The 18,453-nt window shown below is 58.5% G+C and overlaps 2 protein-coding genes across 6 annotated transcripts; both read right to left on the bottom strand.

The window, feature by feature from the left end:
• Positions 1 to 297: 297 nt before the first annotated feature.
• On the bottom strand, positions 298 to 14,723 carry Git1 (GIT ArfGAP 1). Of its 3 annotated transcripts, none has more exons than XM_028866815.2 (21): positions 14,383 to 14,714; positions 8,860 to 8,993; positions 8,352 to 8,464; positions 8,139 to 8,244; positions 7,390 to 7,607; positions 7,213 to 7,307; positions 6,828 to 6,870; positions 5,233 to 5,259; positions 5,024 to 5,072; positions 4,674 to 4,746; positions 4,124 to 4,221; positions 3,664 to 3,775; positions 3,412 to 3,545; positions 3,122 to 3,274; positions 2,769 to 2,999; positions 2,633 to 2,686; positions 2,451 to 2,537; positions 2,287 to 2,360; positions 1,992 to 2,174; positions 1,818 to 1,881; positions 298 to 1,668 (listed from the first exon to the last, which is right to left on the bottom strand). In XM_028866815.2, exons 1-21 carry the CDS (start codon positions 14,432 to 14,434, stop codon positions 1,456 to 1,458), a joined length of 2,313 nt encoding a protein of 770 aa, XP_028722648.1. In that variant the 5' UTR covers positions 14,435 to 14,714; the 3' UTR covers positions 298 to 1,455. The 3 variants fall into 3 exon arrangements, with proteins under 3 accessions (XP_028722648.1, XP_028722649.1, XP_028722650.1); XM_028866816.2 differs by having other exon boundaries at positions 303 to 1,668; positions 2,769 to 2,984; positions 14,383 to 14,517; XM_028866817.2 differs by lacking the exon at positions 5,233 to 5,259 and having other exon boundaries at positions 303 to 1,668; positions 14,383 to 14,723.
• Positions 14,724 to 16,641: 1,918 nt separating this feature from the next.
• Positions 16,642 to 18,387, bottom strand: LOC114691469. 3 transcript variants are annotated; one of them, XR_005090487.1, is made up of 2 exons: positions 17,873 to 18,387; positions 16,642 to 17,615 (listed from the first exon to the last, which is right to left on the bottom strand). XR_005090487.1 is itself a non-coding variant. In XM_028866811.2 (2 exons), the coding sequence occupies exons 1-2, from the start codon at positions 18,067 to 18,069 to the stop codon at positions 17,143 to 17,145; spliced, it is 654 nt and encodes a 217-aa protein (XP_028722644.1). In that variant the 5' UTR covers positions 18,070 to 18,374; the 3' UTR covers positions 16,642 to 17,142. The 3 variants fall into 3 exon arrangements, 2 of the variants coding, with proteins under 2 accessions (XP_028722644.1, XP_028722645.1); XM_028866811.2 differs by having other exon boundaries at positions 16,642 to 17,599; positions 17,873 to 18,374; XM_028866812.2 differs by having other exon boundaries at positions 16,642 to 17,578; positions 17,873 to 18,372.
• Positions 18,388 to 18,453: the final 66 nt, after the last annotated feature.

Below are 18,453 nucleotides of genomic sequence, written 5' to 3'. Positions count from 1 at the left end.
AGTTAGGCAAGCTGGCTCCCGGGCAGCAAGCACCCCCTGGCTATGAGGATCGCGTCAGGTGCTGGCACCCTTCACTCACTCCTCTTTTTGCAGGTCTCCCCTACTCAACACACACTCGTGTCTTTCTTCATCTCTAATTTCTGAAGCTCAAGACAGCCTTAAACTTGCTGTCCTGCCTCAGCCTCCCAAGGATTGCAGATGGGGGAGTGTGACGTGGTAAGTGACAGGGACGCTGACCCCAACCAATAACTGTCCTAGGTAAGCTCAGCCCCACCTCCAACCTCTAGACATCAGAAGTGGCACATGGTCACTTATTTATTTTTGATACAAATGTACATGACACACGTCTTGACAGCTACCCACCACCACAGGTAGGGCTGGGCCACCTAGGGAGGTGGTTGGGGAGAGGAGCTGGTGGGTGCTGTCGGTGTCTTGCCAGCCTTCCCAGCTGCAGCCAGATCCCCAGGCTTCCAGGGGGCGGGTCACTGTAGGTGCAGGTAGTGATGTGGGTGCTGGCCTTGCAGAGGCTAGGGGGAGGGGCTCAGTTCCACAGCCACCAGCTGAGTCGGGGACCCTGGGGAGCCAGCCCCAGGCTCAGGTGCTCTGTACTCTGCCTGGCCAGCACACTTCCCATCGGGGATGGGGAAGAGATGGAGGGAAGTGGTTTTCCTTTTACGTTTATAGTGTAGGGTACAAATAGGAGCAGCAACTGGGCCACAGCTGGTGACCCCGACAGTCCACCTGTCCAGGTAGGGGATACTGAGCCCACTTCTCTGGTTCCCTTGCCCCTCAAAGCTCCAAGTGGGCCAGGTCTCTGGAACGGCACTGCCGCTCACATCCTCAGTCACAGGCACGCAGGGACACTCAGTTACCACGAAGTTAAAATTAAGGGTTAGGGAGAAGAAAGACTTTCCAGTGTTTGCTGCTGGGGACCCTGGCACACAAGTTGGGACCTGTGCTCTCGGCAGGGGCCATTTGGCATGAAAGGGCAGCAAGAGGGCCTGGTGGCTGCAGGGCAGAGACGTCCAGAGATAATGTACAAAGGAGGGGGTGCCCTGCTCAGCCCCCCAGGGCTGAACTGGCTCACGGGGACGGGGTGCAGTGGCGGGGCTGCCCCGTTTGGAGTGTCCCTGCCCCACTCTTGCTGAGGGTGACCTGGAAGGCAGGGTGAGGGGCTGGGAGGGATTCCTTGAGGCTCCCGCACATCAGTGGGGTAGGGATGCTATGTACAGGGTGATGGGCGTGGAATATGAGGGGACAGAAGCTCCTGTCCCCTCACATTCCCATCCTTGGGGCTCGAGGGGGTGGGCACCAGGGCACCTGGATGCCAGAGGAGAATGGCGGCACTAAGGGCACTTGTGCCAGTGGCTCTGTTGGGGGTGGGTTAGTGTCTGGAGTGGCCCAGCTCCCATGGCCAGTGAGGTCCCAGGGTGTGGGTAAGGGCAGGGAAAGTGGTCACTGCTTCTTCTCTCGGGTGGTGATGGTGACCAGCTGCTTGGCAGCCTTGGCGATGTCATAGGCGCATTGGATCACCTGCTGAGTCAGCAGCTGGAAGTCCACAGGGGCGCCAGGCTCTGGAGGCACTGTCTTCCGGCATTCGCTCTGCAGCCTGTAGGCGCTGGCATTAAGCAGCCGCAGTGAACTGCGCACAGGCTCCAGGGCTGGCCTCTGGAGGGAGGAGCGAGGACAGGCTGAGCTCTGGACTTTAAGCCAGGTGTCTGACTGTGGCTCAGGGTGCTCACCTCCACCCAGGCAGCAGGTCACCTGCATCTGCCCCACCCCAAGGCTCTCCCACTCTGCTTCTGTGACCCCTGTACCTTTGGGAAGAGAGAGGCCATCTCAGTCACAGCCAAATGGATCTTTTCTGAACAGGGCACAAAGCTGTCAGGTGAGGGGAGGATGTGGATGAGGGGTTTGTCAGAATCTTAGGATCCCAGCATGAACCCTCCACTCCGTACCAACAAGTTAGCAGGAGCTTGTGCCCATCCTACCTGTCATGTTTGAACTCCTGGGCGGCCCGCAATAGTTCCTGAATGTTCTTGGTGACCTGCTCTGTCTTTAGGATGACGTCCTCAGTGCTGGGGAGCCCGGGGTCTAGGTCTCCGTCCAGGCTCTCCAGCTCAGGGTGCAGCTCATCTTCCTTACCCAGCTCTAGGAATCGCTTCCCTTCGAGTCTAGGCCCAGGTGGGAGAGAAAAGGAGCCGTCCAGACATCTGCATGGCTGAGTCCTCACCACCTCCCCTCCAGGTGCTGGCAGGGCTGGGTAGAGACCCCCGAGTGTCTCACCCAAGCAGAGGATCCCCACTCTGTGTGTTTTCATAGTCACTGTCTGCACCACTGCCATGGCGTGAAAGCTTGCTCTGGAGGGTGTGGGCAAAGGTGGTGGGTGAGTATACATTCCTGGACCCTCAACAGCCCACACCGTCCCTGGGCACTGGGATGCAGATTACCGTGTGGCGACTTCCTTCTTGGGGGCACGACAGCAATGGGGAGGATGGAGTGAAGGGCACAGAGGAGGCAGACACCCCCTTCCGGATCTGGAAGCCAAGGCAGGGCTAAGTCAGTCTCCACTGTAGCCCAGGGGCTGCTGACTCACTGGTGCAGGCTCCCCGCTCCCCCGCGTCCTGCTTACCCGATAAAGGCCAGCAGGGACATGCACCGAATAGATGGCATCATCTTCCAGCTCCTGTGGGAGGCAGGACAAAGTGTCATGACAAGCTCTGTTAGTGGGACCTTCTTTTCCCACCCAAGGCCCACAGGCTGCTCACAGTGCTGTGGAAAGGCTGGAGCCGTGTGGTGAGCTCGTCCCCAGGTGCACCTCCGAAAGGCTTCAGGGCAGAGCCTGGCTCGTACATGGAGAAGGCCTGGCGGTCCCTGCGATGGGTGCTTCCACCTGGCCCCATGGGTGTGTGTTCTGCCCGTTCACTGGGAAGTGGGGGTGTAGGTGCTGGCCCTGGCGGCTGCCGGAGCTGCAGGTTCTCTGCCTGCAGTTTGTGGATCTGAGTGTACACAGTGGTGTCCAACTCTGGGTCAAGGTAGGTTCCACCTTTGGGAAGGGATGACCCCCCACTCCCAGAGCCCTGGCTGCTTGTCCGCTGCTCCCTCAAGCCACAGTGCTTACCTCCCTCTGCAGCCTCCGGAGCTCATCACTCAGGCTGCTGTTGACCTTCATGAGCTGCTGGACTTTGGCCTCGGAGGTGGCCAGAGCCTTCTTCAGCTCCAGGTACTCCTGGAGCGTCACAGCCCCATCGGACAGGTCTGAGGAGTCCATGCTCTGCAGAGACAGAAGCCAGTCAGTCTCAGGGGCAGAGGTTGAGCAGCTCATTTGATCTAAGACTCTGGGCTCTATGTCACATGGAGCTGGGCTACAGAGGAGAGTGTGGGAGGGAAGAGCAGGGACAGTGTTCAGACCCTGGCACGGTTGTTCCGAGTGGCGCCTGTGCTGGGCAGGGGCTCCTGGTCTGTGTCTTCGTCGGAAGCCACACTGTCGTAATCGTGCTGGTCATCCAGATCGCTCTGGCTCCGTGCAGACAGCTCGAGGTTGTCTGAAGACACAAGATCTGTCACTCAGGGCTTGCTCAGCCACACTCTCTATCCAGATCCCAAGCAAAGGTGGCTCCGAGGCCTGGGCAATGCCGTGGCCTGCCCACGCGAGGCCCCCACCTGTGGGGCTGCTCAGACTCTTGCCCTGCTGCCTCCGTTTGGCCTCACTGAGAATGTCGATGATCAAGGTGGCAAACTCTCGCGCGTTAAACCGAGCCAACTTCTGCCGTCCCTGCAAGGCAAGCATGAGGGGCCACTTCTGGTTGGCCCACAGGGCTGGGACAGAGCAGCAAAGCAGGACCCTGCCCCCTAATCTCTTCACAGCTTAAAAAAACCCAACCCAGCATCATCTGGCTAGTGAGCAGTGTGGCAGCCCCAGGTCAGCAAAGGCTTAAGGCACCCAGGGGAGCCCCAGGAGGCTGAAATACCCACCAGTGCTAAGAATAGCTTCATCCCATTCCCCAGATCCCAAAGCCAGTCAGACCCTAAGGGAGGCCTCAGGAGAGAGGGCTTCAGGCTAAGGAAGGGCAGGGCCGCCAGAAAGAAAGGAAACCACCCAGGCCCCCTGCCTCCCCCTCACCTGGTTCCGAGTAGCTGAGTATTCAGGATTGACTGGCAGGAAGGGTACAGCACTGCGCTCCGTCACCAGGGTGCTGTGGTTCTGAGTAGCCAGCCACACTGTGGGGGAGGGGCGGGGAACAGATCACCCACTGTGACGCGGCCCTCGGAGCAGAGCCCCCCCGGCCCTCCTAGTCCCACAGGGCCAGTGTCGCAGGAAGTAGGGGTCTCCACGAACACAAAAGCTGGGCAAGGCCCGGTGAGGCCCGCCCACTGACGAACAGAACAAGGCAGGGCCCACCAGGCCAGACCCAGAGTTTGGGCTGGAATCTGGCTGTGGCCAGGAAGGAGTGATGCCGGGGTGGGGGTGGGGTGGAGCAGGGCTGGGGAGACGGCCAAAGTGGGAGGCAGCCAGAGCGAGATGAGCTCCAGTGCCTGGTGGGGCAGGGAGGCAGCTGACTGCCTCCAGCTCCACGCTGCTCAGCGGGGGATGGCGGGGACTCACCCCAGCAGGCCCCAACCCCAGCTCTCCTTTCTCAGTTCACTGAAAGACAGGGTGCCTTGCCACTCACCAGCATCATTTTCTCTCCGATCCACCTCATCGTACACATCCATGGCAAGTTCCTCGAAGAGCCGGTTGCTGAGCTAGAGGCAGAGAGGGGGGACCCAGGGTTTGTCAGGATGTTGTGTGATGTAGGAAGGCTCATGACCCGTTACCCAGCCATCTTAGAACTGAGGGGTGGGTGAGGTTTTATGTGCAGGAAGAAGGGAGTCCATGCCATTTCCCCGTCTTGGAGATGGGGACACTTGGAGGGCAGAACCGGGATCAAAGACAAGGGCATGGGGAGGTGCGGGAGGGAGGAGGCTGGCTAGGCTGGAGAGGGCGGCCTAAGTGGTCCTGGCTTGTGGAGGCAGGACTCACTGCTTGCAGCTTCTTCTTGGCAGCTTTGGCCAATTCAGACAGATCCAGGCTGTGGACAAAGAAGGAAAGGTCGGACATGAGAGACAGGCAGGTCCCTGCTGGTTGCCTCCCAAGCATGCAGGGAGCTCAGGGAGATGAGACCCTGAGGCCACACACCAAGCCTCCCCACGCCCAGGCTCTGTGGGCCTGCAGCCGACAGGTGCAAGTACCTCTGAGACATGCACTTCTGCCGCGATCTAATCCAGGAGAGCAGCAGAGGGAAGAACAGGACAGAGCATCAATTACCCAGGAGCAGGCGCTCTTGCCTTGACGTATCAAGCTCAGACACATCTCCACACACACCCAACACAGCACTTGAAAGGGAACTTGTCTCCTCAGCTGGTTCCTCTGTCTACTGTCAGCTACACAGAGCCACCCAAAGTCTCCCTCTACCTCAGATCCTAGCCACACTTAGCCGTTCTGCCCTGTTTCCTCGGGTCTGGGCTTTTAGAAATCTCTCAGTCTCTCTCTCTACTTCTAGGCTGGTCTTTGGATCCCTTTCTCATCCAGTGGCCAGAGTGCGACACACCTGGCTACACTCTGCCTTAAAACAGCTCAGTGGTAACACGTACAAAGAACACACGCCAACCATACTTTCCCACAATGCTTTCTTTAAAAACTATGCTAAATACTTTGCGTTTGTTTTTACTCTCAACATTCCCGAAGGGGTAAGTATTAGCACCCCCATTCTAAGATGAGATAACCAAGGCTCAGAGAGGTTTGGTAATCTGCTTCAGGTCACACAGCCAGAGAGTAGCAGAGACCCTGAATCTGGCCCATCACACCCATGCCTGAACTCCACCCTCAGGACGGTTGTGCTCTTGCTGAGGTTCCCACAGGGTCCATCTCACCTGGCTCTTTCCAGTCTTATCCCTCACTGCTCTGCGGCACATGGCCGCTGCAGTTCCTGCCTCTGCACCACAGGCCCCTGCTGCTGTCCCCAGGCTGAGTTGCAGCTCAAGGGCAGGGGTGGTGTCTGCATTACCTCGATGTCCCTAGAGCAGCAGCTGGCTCTGAGAAGGTGCTAATGAACAGCCACTGAATCTGTCCATGTGTGCGTGTGCTGACTGTACATACAGACACACAGACACACACACATGGACACATACACCGCCAGGCAGAGCAGACTAGAGAAGCAGAGTTGAGTCTTGGGGTCTTGGAACAGGGCAGTTCTGACCGGCCCACCCGTCTTCATAGGTCGTGGTGTTAAACCTCTAAAGCCAGGGAGCACTGCCTGCATGAAGTTGTACCCTATGAGGACCACTAGGTGGCGCCAATGCGTGTCCTATAAATGAGTAAGTGGCTGGGGGTATCCCCCACTGCCCGGGTATCTTGGGGCCTCTGAGATTAGAGGCAGACATTGCCCATTACTACCCTGCCTGGGATCCCCGCCCAGCTGGAAGCACACTGGGGGCCTGGCTAGTAGCCCCAAAGTCAGCCAGTCCCCAGGAGCTATCCCTCCCTGCCAGGGGAGTCCTTCACCGTAACAGAGACACAGGGGTCCAACCTTCCCTTCCTTGTATCAACATCCCCACCCACACACTTAGCAATCACAAGGCTCAGGTGCACGGTGTGTGTTGAACTGACGTTTCTCACTTGCCTTGGGGACACAGTAGGTGGCAATCAGGCTATGAACTCCTGCGTTGCTAGTCACTATGGGTAGAGGATGGGGTGCCAGGCCACTAAAGCCCGGGGAGATACAGGGCTCTGGGTCAAGCCACCCTGACAACTAATAGCTGGAAAGGGGCATCAGGTGGGCACTCACCTGTCAGCCATCTGTGGGATGATGTAATGCCCATTCTTGTGATCTGAACAAAAATAAAAAATGCCAAGTCACTGATGCCAGGTGGCGCCATCATCCAGGAGCCCACCTCACTACCATGAGCAGGCCTTGACACCTGCAAGTGTCAAGAGGAAATGGAGAAGGGCAGGATACCCCAAGAGCATTGAAAGCTGGCTGCAAGTCAGACCCACCCCCACTCCTTGGCCCCAACATGCTTGCAGCAACCCAGAGCCTGCAGCAATTTCACAGGAGCCAGTTGCCTAGCAACACAGTTCCCCAGCTGGCTTTGTCACTATGGCACCTGCTGCTGGGTGTGTCTAGGTCCCACCTGCCTGGCCTAGTCAGGCCCAACTCATTCTCTGCTCACCGGGCTTGCGTCCACAGAGGTAGAAGGCCAACCGGTCAGTGAGCTCATACTGGCACTCAACTAGCCTTTCTGCCAGTTCATGGTGCCCCGCCTGCCTGTGGGGAGGGGACATGGCTCAGTCCTATAGCAACAGTCCACTCCCCTCCACCTGAGCCTCACCCTTTAGCTGATCCTCACCTGGCATAGTCAATTGGCGTGCGGCCGTTGACGTCAGGGGAGCCGGGGTCAGCCCCGTACACCACCAGCAGCTCAGCCTGCAGAGTCTGCCCTGCCTTGGCAGCCACATGTAGGGGTGTAGTGCCCTTTTCTGGGTGAAAGAAGTTGGCCTGGGCACCCAGGGAAAGCAGGCGCAGACATGTCTCCAAGTTGCCTGTTCGCACACTCGAGTGCAGTTGCTGCAAGGAGCAGAGTGTGCAATAAGTGGGGGTGTGATCGACACACGTGTGCCCAAGGAACCGCCCCCCACACACCTGGCTGTTCCTGGTACTCCTACCAGCTCCAAGGGGCCTCGCCAAAACTGGGCCATGTCAGGCAGGCCAGAGGGCTTCCCACTAGAGGATAATGCCAATCAATAACAGCTGCTGCCAGCCACTATCCCACATGTGCTCTGTTCGGAACACACGTTAGCTAGAGGTAGGTGCGGTTACTACTTTCTCGTTTCACTGGTGAGGAAAAGAAGGCTCTGAACAGCTAAGCAAGTACCCCAGGTCTTCCTAGCTTTCAAGTGGCAGATGGGAGGCCCTGTGTATCCACTTGGGAATGGAGGCATCTTAGCCACCAGCCGCACGACGGAGCAAACTTCCCTGGCCCCCGGGTGTCTACACTTACTGTTTTCCCCAGTCCCGGGCTGCCTCTGGGACCTAGGCCTCAGGGTGAGATGGTGGAGAGAGGGGCGGCCCACCCATCTGTTGAGGGGGCCCTCACACCTTGCTGAGGTCTTTGGCAGTGACCCCATCATCATCACGGCAGGGAAGCTTGTGCACAAACGCCAGCATCTGGTACTTTGCCCTGATGAACTCTGACTTGATGGGGCTGCATGGAACACACAGGAGGCAATGGGAGCCGAGCTTAGGGGAGCCACCTTTCAGGCCCCCGTCCCAGGAACACGGCCCTGCCCACCACCCCGCAGCCCCACTCACTGGACTTTGTCTTGGGGGTTGGCTTTGCGCCGGCCACTTTGCACTTGCGCAGGGTCTAGCAGGGAGTGCTCCCAGATGGAGTTGGCCCCGTTGCTGGCAAGCGTGTGCACCATCTGTGGGGAAGAGATGCCAAGCAAGAGAGTGCCCACTCCGTGCTGGGCACTAGGGGAGACATTCCCAGAGTGCCTGCTGCAGCTGGAAATACCACCAAGGGTCCTACTGTGTGCCTGGTGTGCCTGGTGCATGTGTCCTGTGTTGAGCACGTCATGCCGGCTCACCTTGGTGGGTTTGCTAAGGTTCAGAGAGTTTAAACAACTTGCTCAATGCACTAAGACAAGAGTCCAAGCTAAGGAGCAGACACTCCAGGGGGAGGGGCTCAGTGGAACGGCTCGGGGTCATACTGTTTTAGATGGCTACTGCCGGGAAGGTGCAGAGTATGGACAGGTGTGTGTGTGTGTGTGTCTGTGGGAGGGTGGGAAGGAAGGACAGTGTCTGCTTCAGTGCCTACCTGTAGCAGTGTAGGAGGCCAGGCGCTGTGGCGAAGGTGCTTGACAATGGAGATGTGGCGCCCCAGGCTGCGGTGCACGCTGCAGCACTCGTCACAGACCAGCACACCTCTGCTGATAGATGCCCAGCCAGGGTCTGGGGAGCAGAGCGGAAGTCAGCTGAAGCCCAGGGAGGGCACCATTTCCCAAGCACCCACTCTCGCCTGGCGTATCCTTAGTGCTTCAGGTACATTCACTCAGTCTCCCCAGGAGGCCCGAGGGCCACTAGAGCTTTTCTGGAAGTCCTTGAACCTCTGGGAATACACGGTGGTCCCCAGGGCTCCTCAATGGGTACCGTGTCCTATCCCACAGCCACTGATTCCAGTTTCAGAGTCTCTCCTCGGGAGACTGCTGCCCAGCCATTCCGGAGGGAGGCAGGAGCCTCCTATGGGATATGACCCTGATCCCATGTGTCACAGTCCTGGGCATGTTCCTGTTGGACCCCAGCTGACAGACTGGTTCCCATCCCTACTCGGATACAGCGGAGAGGCCCCAGTCTCACGCCACCATCACTGTGGGCTGCAGCCTCCAGGTCAGACTGAGCGACGGAACTAACCTCGGCTGAGTTTTCACTATTTACTGGCCAAGTATTTTGTCCGTGATTCCTTTCCCAGGTGCTATCTTGCTCTACTGAGGAGGATTCAGTGGCCCAGAGAGGTCAAAGGGCTTGCTCAAGGTCACCCAGCTAATAAGTGGAACTGCTGGGATGTGGAGCCAGGCACTTCCATGCCAGAGACCAGGCCAAGCCTCTGCCCCAGCAGCCGCAGGACCAGCCTGGGGAGCCACTCTCCAGTCCGTGGGGAGAAATGAACTTGGGAGACAGAAATGGGGACAGATGGGTAGAAGCTCCTGGGTCTTCAAGGGTGGTAGGGATGCTACCACCCAAGCCCCCTGGAGAAGGGGAGGGGAGAGCCGAATACTGCTCAGGCTACAGAAAGGAAAGGTCAGGGGGAGAAAGCGGCCATTGTGTGCTGTCCAGAGTGGGGGCAGGGAGCTGCTCTCCTAGGACACCATGCTCTGCCCAGGCCCCCACCCAGGCCAGGAAGCCTTGCTCTGGGGGTGGGGCTGGCTCTCTGCCTTGCCTTATTAGCATTCAGGATGTTCAGCAAGTGGGACTCTTAGGGGCTAGACAGGTTTGGAATGAAGGTAATGTTGAGTGACCAGGAGGCAATTCTCAGGCCCTTGGAGCCAATGTCTCCATCAAAGTTCCCAGAATCATGAGGGGACTGAGTCAGGGCTTAAGCTCCGTCCATGTTGGTGGTGGGGGAGGGATGTCCCCGATACAGCGTGGAAACAGGAAGTAAAAGAGCTGCCTTTGGATCCAGGTTTCTTTTGGGACCTCACAAAACAAGGCAGCGAGGGATGTATAAAGTGATATCTCACACACACACACACACACACACACACACACACACATACACACGCACACGCACACGCGCGCCCTGGGGTCAGGGGGCTGACTGACTGGGAGACCAGCCACCTCTGCCAAGAGGGGGAGCCCTCGAGTCTTTTGTGTTGGTTTTACCCAAACAATGAACCCCCACCCCCCGCATGGAAAACTCCCTCCCCCTTCCAAACAACACTGGGTCAGGGGGTCTGCCTGCCTGCCAGTCACCTCCTGCAGCCCAGGCAGGAAGCGGGAAATGATGCAGCCTAAATTCCTCTTGTTGAAGAGGTAGGGTTTCCTGTGAGCGGGGAGACGCCCAGGCCAGGATCAGAAATGGGCAGCCCTGTGGAGACACCAGGTCTACAGGAACCAGCTCGGTATCCAGGGCCAGTGGTCCCAGAGCCTCAAGCTTTAAGGCTGTGCTTGGCATGGTTTCCCTGCCTGAAAAGGGTCCTCCCATTCTTCTGCTGTGACCTCAAACAGGAAGGGTGGGCAGGGGACATTGTTTTGGTCTGGGCCAGTTCTGGATGACACAGATAGGAAGTCCATCCTAGCAAGTCTACCTGCACTCTAGGCCCAGACGACCTTGGCCCGCGGAGCTAGTTAAACCCCACCTCCGCCAGTTCCGGAAGCGTAAGGGCTGAGGAGGGTCCTCGTTAGGAAGCTTCTTGCAAATTTGGGGCACAAGGGGAAGAAATGTGAGGGTCAGAGGACATGGCGTCTTCCTCCAGCTGCTCCACAGGCAGGTGAGGGTTAGTTCACGAAAGGACGCTGGGGTAAGATGGATGACTGGGGCCAACCACAGGAAGGCCTCTAAAGTAAACCTATGCCACCTCCAAAAGCCACGAGTGGTTTCTAGGGCCAGCAGGTCTGTATATAAAGACCAGCTTCCCAGCTATTGCAGATGGCAGGCAAGAGCAACCCAAGGAACAGAGTGGTGGTCACTGCTGGGGGCGTGGTCAGAGGGCCTAGCTACGGAGAGCGATGGAAATGTGCCACACACTGCCACACAGGTTCACACATGTCTGAAACCCACAAACAGCCAGACGTGGTAATGCACACCTTAAATCAAGACACTTGGGAGGCAAAAGCAGGTGGGTCTCTGTGAGTTTGAGGCCAGCCTGGTCTATACAGACCCTGTCTCAAAATTAGAAAGAAAGAGGGGGCTGGAGAGATGGCTCAGAGGTTAAGAGCACCGACTGCTCTTCCAGAGGTCCTGAGTTCAATTCCCAGCAACCACATGGTGGTTCACAACCATCTGTAATGAGATCTGGCGCCCTCTTCTGTATACATAATAAATAAATAAATCTTAAAAAAAAAAAAAAAGAAAGAAAGAAAGGAGGAAGGAAAGAAGACAGACAGACTGACTACAGGACAGACACTTAGATGGTTGTACTTAAGTTACACCCTAATAAAAGAAGCAATAGCTGCCGGGCAGTGCACGCCTTTAACCCCAGCACTTGGGAGGCAGAGGCAGGCAGATCTCTGTGAGTTCAAGGCCAGCCTGGTTTACAGAGTGAGTTCCAGGACAGCCAGGACTGCACAGAGAAACCCCGTCTCGGGAAAGAAGCAAAGCCTAGCATCTGTCCTGCACTTGTAAGAAGACAAAGAGGCCCCCCTGCAACATATCCGCCAGCTGGTGGCCAGCTCTGGAGTCTCTGCTCCTGCGTTTCAGTGTAAGGCTGGCGGATAGGCCGTGGGTTGAGAAGTGGACACTTGACAGTGAGGCGGAGTGGGCCGAGACAAAAAAGGGGACTGTCACCGTTCTCAGTGCACCCTGCCTCCTGCCTTCTCCTGGATTCCCAAGGCAGGCGGGGAGGGGCACCGCACCTGTAAGGTGGCACACGCTGCCACAGCAGCAACATTGTGTCCAGATGCCTTGCAACACATTTACACCTGTCTCTGAGCACAGACAAGTTAATAAACGATAAAAGGGCCATGACCCTACCCCATGGTCTCACTACATAGCCATGGCTGGCCTGGAGACCCACCTACCTCTGCCTCATAAGTGCTGGGTTTAAAGGCATGTGCCACCATACCCAGACAACAGCAGAGTTCTATCAATGTGACTTTGGGATAGAGATATACTGGGATGTCTGAGTATAAGGGATGTATATATCATATATATATATATATATACATAACATATATATATCACATATATACACACACACCATATATATCATATACATGTGATATAAGAGAATGCTGGGCATGCTTATGCTCTCTTGTCCAGGATGCTATAGGCCCAGATCTAGAATGCCACTGTCTGCCAGAGCCAGTGTGGTGTAGGGCAGTCCTGACAAACACCAACACTTGTACCCGGGGAGTGGCTGCTATGTGCCAATCACTATTCTGGCTGCTAAGGTGGGATATCGAGTAGGACCGTCAATGTTCTGCACATAGATATGCCTGGTTTGCTTTCTGGACCAGCAGGAAGGGAGTACGCAGGCAGGCCTGCCTCTGTCAGATGAGGCCGGGGGCTATGAGCTCAGCGGCCTAACATCTAACACACCCATTCCTCCCAGCACCACCGGGTCCCCGGAGGCTCCAAACAGATAGTCGCAGACAAGACAGAAGACATAGCTCCGCTGATACTATCTTCCAGGTCTCTGTTCCAGAGCCAGGAATGGGGACGAGGGGATGGGAGGCCCTCGAAATCCATTTCCAGCCCACTTTCTTTGCTTTACAGTTGAGGAAACGGAGGCCCAGAGTGAGCAGAGTGCTTCCGTAGGTCCCAGAGTGACCTGGAAACAGAGGCCAACACCAGAAACCAGGCTCCCCTGATGGTACGCGCTAGGGCCCCTAGGCTCACCCTGCAGCGGGGACAACAGCCTGGACTGACACATAGCTCTTCCATTCCCGGCCAACCTATGGCCAGGGGAAGGGAGTCAGTTTCCAGCTAACTAGGGGCAAGGACATCTATTCGCAAATAGACCCTCCAGGGCCCTACACGACACGACATACCCTAAGGAGGTCTCATGTTCACGCCCCTCCCAGCTATCCACAACTCCCAACACTGCAGTTTAGAGCACAGGAATTAAGGGACCATCACTCGTGTGGGGGCTCACACTGTCAGATCTTGGGTCTTCTAAGGGGTGACTGCAAATCAGCACTCCACACTCTGAACTAATCACAGCTACTGTCCCCACGGAGTTCATCAGACCTCGAGACTGTCTGCAAAGCCAGCCTCTTTTATAGAGGATGGGCAAAGGCCAGAGCTTCCTTCCTCTGCTCAGCTGCTGAGTCCTATCGCTGGCTGTGTCTTTCCACATAAGGGACCAGCCTGGTAAGTGGCTGCTCTCCCTTCACCAGCCGCCAGGGGGCTTTCAAACCAGCCCAGACCTAACTCTGCTGGGAAAGGGGGTCGGGGGAAGGAAGCAGTGGGTAAGTCCAGCCAGCCCAGGAGCCAGCTGGACAAGGGGAGCCTAGGCACCCCTTACCACTTTCTCCTATCCAGAATGGGCTAGAGACCAGGAGGAATCGGTGTCTAGACTGAGGTAATACCTAGCACACCTTCTCAAACAGGCCTACCCGGAACAGGAAAAGCTGAGTCTAGCTGTTCCCAGACACCAGCAGGCCTGGAAGATGCTTCCGGGGAAGATGCCCATGCTTAGATTGTCCCTGAACGTAGGGCCCTACAAGGAGTCCCAGCCTTGGGAACCAGGGTCTGGGCGTCCTAGAACAGCCACCCCGTCAGGTGCTCCCGAGAAACCCGTATCCAGGCCCCTTGCCCTCCACCGCTCCGGCGGGCACGAGGACCATGTGAGCAGCAGGTGCAAGACGCGGGGGTGGCAGGGATGACACAAACCATACTAGCGCCCACCTCCCACAGCCTGCCGGCCTCCGCCACGGCCCTCCCGCCACCCCAGGCTGGCGCTTCCGTCTGGATGCCGCGATGGAGGTGGGAGGCGGTTCCCTCCTGTCCACGGGCTCCAACGCACAGCGCCCCCCGCAGCCGGCCCTCCCGGCAAGGACGCCGCTCCGCAGTGGCCCCCGCCCCGCCCTCCGGCCCCGCACGGCGCTCCCGCCAGGCCCCGGCGCCCGCCCGGCGGCGGCCTGCGGTGCGGTCCCGCCCCAGCCCGGTCCCGCCGCTTACCCGGGGCGCTGCAGTCCGCACACACCTCCGCTCGCGGCCCCTTCCGGGACATCCTCAGCGGCGACGCGGCCACAGCCCTCTGGGCCAGCGTGGGGGGCGCGGGCGGCGGGCCCGGGCGGCGGCGGCGGCCCTACGGCCCGGCCCGGCTCCCGCAAGGCCCCGGCGAGGCTCCGCGCGCGCGGCCAACCGTCCGCCCCGGGGCTGGCCCGGAACCCGCCGTGCCCGCCCGCCCGCTCGCCCTCGGGCGCCCTCCGCCCCGCGCCGCCCCGCGCCGCGCCGCCCCGCCGCCGCTCGCCGCTCTCCCCGCCCCCTGCGCGGCCCGGGCCGCTCCTGCAGGAAGCAGCGCAGGCCCTGCCCACCGGGGGAGGGGCGGCGCGCACCCCGCCCCGCCGCTCCGCTCCGCTCCGAGGCCGCGCCCCTCGGAGAGAGGAGGCCTGCGCGCCGGCCCGAGTGGACGGGGGCCTTAAAGGAGCCGCGGCCCGCTGCCGCCTGATCGGCCACCGAGACACCCGCTAGCACTTTGACCTTCACTTTCCAGATTGGGGAGTGGTCCAGGAGCCCAGAGACGGATGGAGTGGGGACCAAGGTGGACAGGAAGCATCCCCAGGCACATTGCTCCTCGCGGTCGGAGGCTGGGTTGGAGCGAAGTGTGTGTTCTGGGTCCCCTCTGTGTCCATGTCAGTGTCCAGGTGGGTCTGTGGCCACCTCCCCGCCAAGTACACACGCTACCACCAATATGGACGGCCAGGTGCCCGAGAGGTCACTCAAGTGTGACTCCCTGCCTGCGGGACTGAAAACACACCATCCTTGTTTCAAACAAGAAAGCGCAGAACCTGGATGGTTAAGAGTGACCACTGTATTGTGTGCACCAGCACAAGCTTGCTATCTGTTCTGGATGCATCAACGATGTTTCTGGGCCGCCCAACGGGTGTATTATATGTATCCAGAGCATATGCTTATAACATACAGGAGCCAATTCTTGTAAGGACCTTTTTTTTTTTTTTTTTTGACTTCTCATGGAGAAAGGGGGAGGGGGAGGGGGCAAGGAGCTGAAGTGCAGGCTGCACGTGGGTGCACCCCACACTGAGCATGCTCCCCCCATACACGTGTGACCCGTTTGCACCCAGCCCCCATCCTCACAGCAGCAAAAGGGCTGTCAGAGCACTCTGCTTGTGGAGAGGGCAGAGATACACAACACCCCGGTGGGCGAGGGGGGCGGCGCAGAGGAAAGGGCAGGTCAGTGGTGACATATAGTTCAGGGAGAGTTCCCTTGGTGTCAGGAATTCCTACTCAGTTATAGAACGGGGGTTGGGGGAGTCCTTGGGTAAGGGGTGCCTGAGTGGGTCGACTTCTCCCAGCAGTGCCCGAGCAGCCGTGAGCTGTGGGTGGGCAGGCTCCTTCCCTAGGGGAGACAAGTAATGCTTATGAGTCACACCACCCAAAATACACGCAAAGTTCCATCGCCTTTTGCTGCAACCCAGATTGACAAGTTTGTTTGAGATTGCCATCCACAGGATATATTTATAATCTCACCTTTAAAAAAAAAAATCTTGCAGACATCCCCTCCCCCCACAGCCAGCAGCTCAGCCGGTGGGGGCTTCTGCCAGCAAAGATAACTAGAGGGCGGTGGTGGTGATGCCACCCCATACTTCCCTCGTACCGAAGAGTCTGTAGGCTTGGTGGCCCCAGCGCTGGAGGTGGGAAGCAACCTGGCAGCTGAAACTGGGCGCGCAGCCCAGGAACAGTGGCCGCCCGTTCACCCCGGATCGACCCCCAGCTATGGAATTTCATTTATTAAATGTCGAGGTGGCTGCTGGCAGCCCTGTCTCTTGGCTGCCTTTGTTTCTTAGCTGTGTGGGCGCGTCTCGAGCACGTGGCAGTCAGGGCGCTCAGATCAAAGGGAAAGCGACCTGGGCTTAGTGTCGGTAGACGACCATCTGGCAAAAGGGGAACCTAGCTACCCAAAGAATAGTTTCCCCAAATGCATGCTGGCCTCGCTCCCTTCTAGGGCTACAGGGCTGTTCAGGGGAAGAATGATTCATGGCTCCCCCAACCCCCACCGCCCCATCTCCCGGATGGCTCAGGGACTGACTGCCTGGGAGTGGCCCTAGCACTTACACACTGTCCAAACTTTGTTCAAGAACCCCCACCCTCACCACGGCCAAGATGCAGTGTTTGAAGAAGGCGATAGAAGGGTTTCTGGGTTCCCCGGAGATGTCACCATCCCAGGAAACGGCACAGCTCCAGTGGAATCGCACACAAGGTTCTGAAAACGATTTAATGAGGAACCACTGTACAAGCGTCCTGGAGGCTCTCCTAGACGTCCCCTCCTGGCGACTCCAGCCCCCTCCTCAACTCAGGCTGCAATCACGACGCTCTGCTGACCCCTAGTGGTGGAGACGGGCTGCGGACCTGGGCTGTGGAGACGCCTGCCTGCCGGCTCCTCCCAGGCTGCAGAAAGGGGTGAGGCAGCCTGCTCCTCCCTCAGCCCTCCCGGGCCTGGCAACGCTGGGTGTGCAGGAGGCAGGGGAGAAGACCACACAAAGAAACCCCAGAGAGGCACAAGGAGTTTGCAAGCTTTTGCTGGCACCTCCCACACGAACACTCTTTAGATTATTGTTCTGAGTCCGGGGTGACGAGGAATCCCTTATTTCTGCCTTGGTTTAAGGTGGGCTCAAGGAAGGCAACCTGTGCATTCCTACCACCTGTCTCAGCCGGGCTGGAGGAGCGAGAGACGCCGTTTTCAGGCAGTTGCTATCCTTAGCTCACCCCAGGAGATAGTATCCAATCCCATCCAAGAGGCGAGTGGCCCGAGAAACTCAGAAGTGTAAGCCATTTGCTTACGATCAAGCAGTCGATGCGGTATTTAAACACAGCTCTGTGGACATCACGATCCATTTCTCTTCCAGGGTGTCTGGGTTCTTTTAACAGTTGCAGTTGGCTGCCACAGAGGCCATTTGCACTCTCACCACCGTCTGCAAGGGATCCTTGTGGAAGGGCTCGTCTGCTCTGGTCATTCAGGAAGGAGGCCATCTGGACCCAGTCATTTCCCTTAGGCAGGGACCCCCATGGGGTGGAGGTGGGAGGCTGCCACCTGCTGCTGTCTTTGCTCAGCCTCATCCCGATTCTTGCTGAGCAATGGAGGGGAAGGACGGTCTTCTTCGCCCCGTTAGACATTCTCTTCCCAATGCGATGTCTGGAAGATGGGTTTAATTTTCTGAGAGAGCAAAAGACTTGAGAAATATTTCAAGTGTCAGATCTCTGACTGCTTCAATGACCCTTGGTACTGATAACCCTGAATCCCTCTTAGGGGCCACTCATTAGTCAATATCTTTTAAGAATCTAGATGCCTCCTCACCCTCCCTGGGATCCAGTCTCACTTCTTCAGGCCACGTCCTCCCGTCCCAACCCTTCAAGCCAGGCCTGTATGCCTCCTCCATTTCCTTGCAAAAGGCAAAATGCCAGCGGGTGGAGGAGCGCCCCAACCCACCTGACATCCAAGTAAGGCCTCCGTTTCGGCCGGGCCCGACTCTCTGTCCTCCCTTTCAGGAAATCAGTTCCAGACCGTCTCTGGTCATCCGAAAAGCTCGGTTCCACCAGGCGGACTACAAGCCCCATGATGCTGCGGGGCCGAGCTGTAACTCGCCCAGCTCCGGGCACCCGGGTCCCCTCCTCTCTCTCCCGCATCCGCTCATCCCTCGCCGGCCGCTCGGGCTGAGGGCCGGGCTATGCGGTTTAGGGTAGCCGGAGGCTGCGGGCGCGCGTCCCTGCGGCGGCGGCGTCGTCCCCGGGGCCGGCGCCCCGTGCGCCCCCGCTCCCGCTGCGGGCCCCTGCTCCCGGTGCCGAGTGGCGTCTTTGTGTGCGGGGGTGTGGGAGGCGAGGCGCGAGGCCGCGTGCCGCCGAGTGCCCGCTCCCTCCCCGGGCGGGTGGGGGCTGCTCCGCGCCGCCCGCCGCCGCCTCCCGAGGACGCCCGCCGCCCGCACCACGCCGGGCGCGCCGCCCCCGCCCGCCGCCGCCGCCGCCGCCGCTCGCACATGCCCGAGCCGCAGCCCCGCGAGCAGACAGCGCCGG

This window comes from Peromyscus leucopus, chromosome 8b, assembly GCF_004664715.2.
Source record: "Peromyscus leucopus breed LL Stock chromosome 8b, UCI_PerLeu_2.1, whole genome shotgun sequence".
In the NCBI taxonomy this organism is placed as follows: Eukaryota; Metazoa; Chordata; class Mammalia; order Rodentia; family Cricetidae; genus Peromyscus; species Peromyscus leucopus.
Note: the sequence above shows the minus strand (reverse complement) of the source record. Positions and strands in the feature narration are given on the sequence as shown.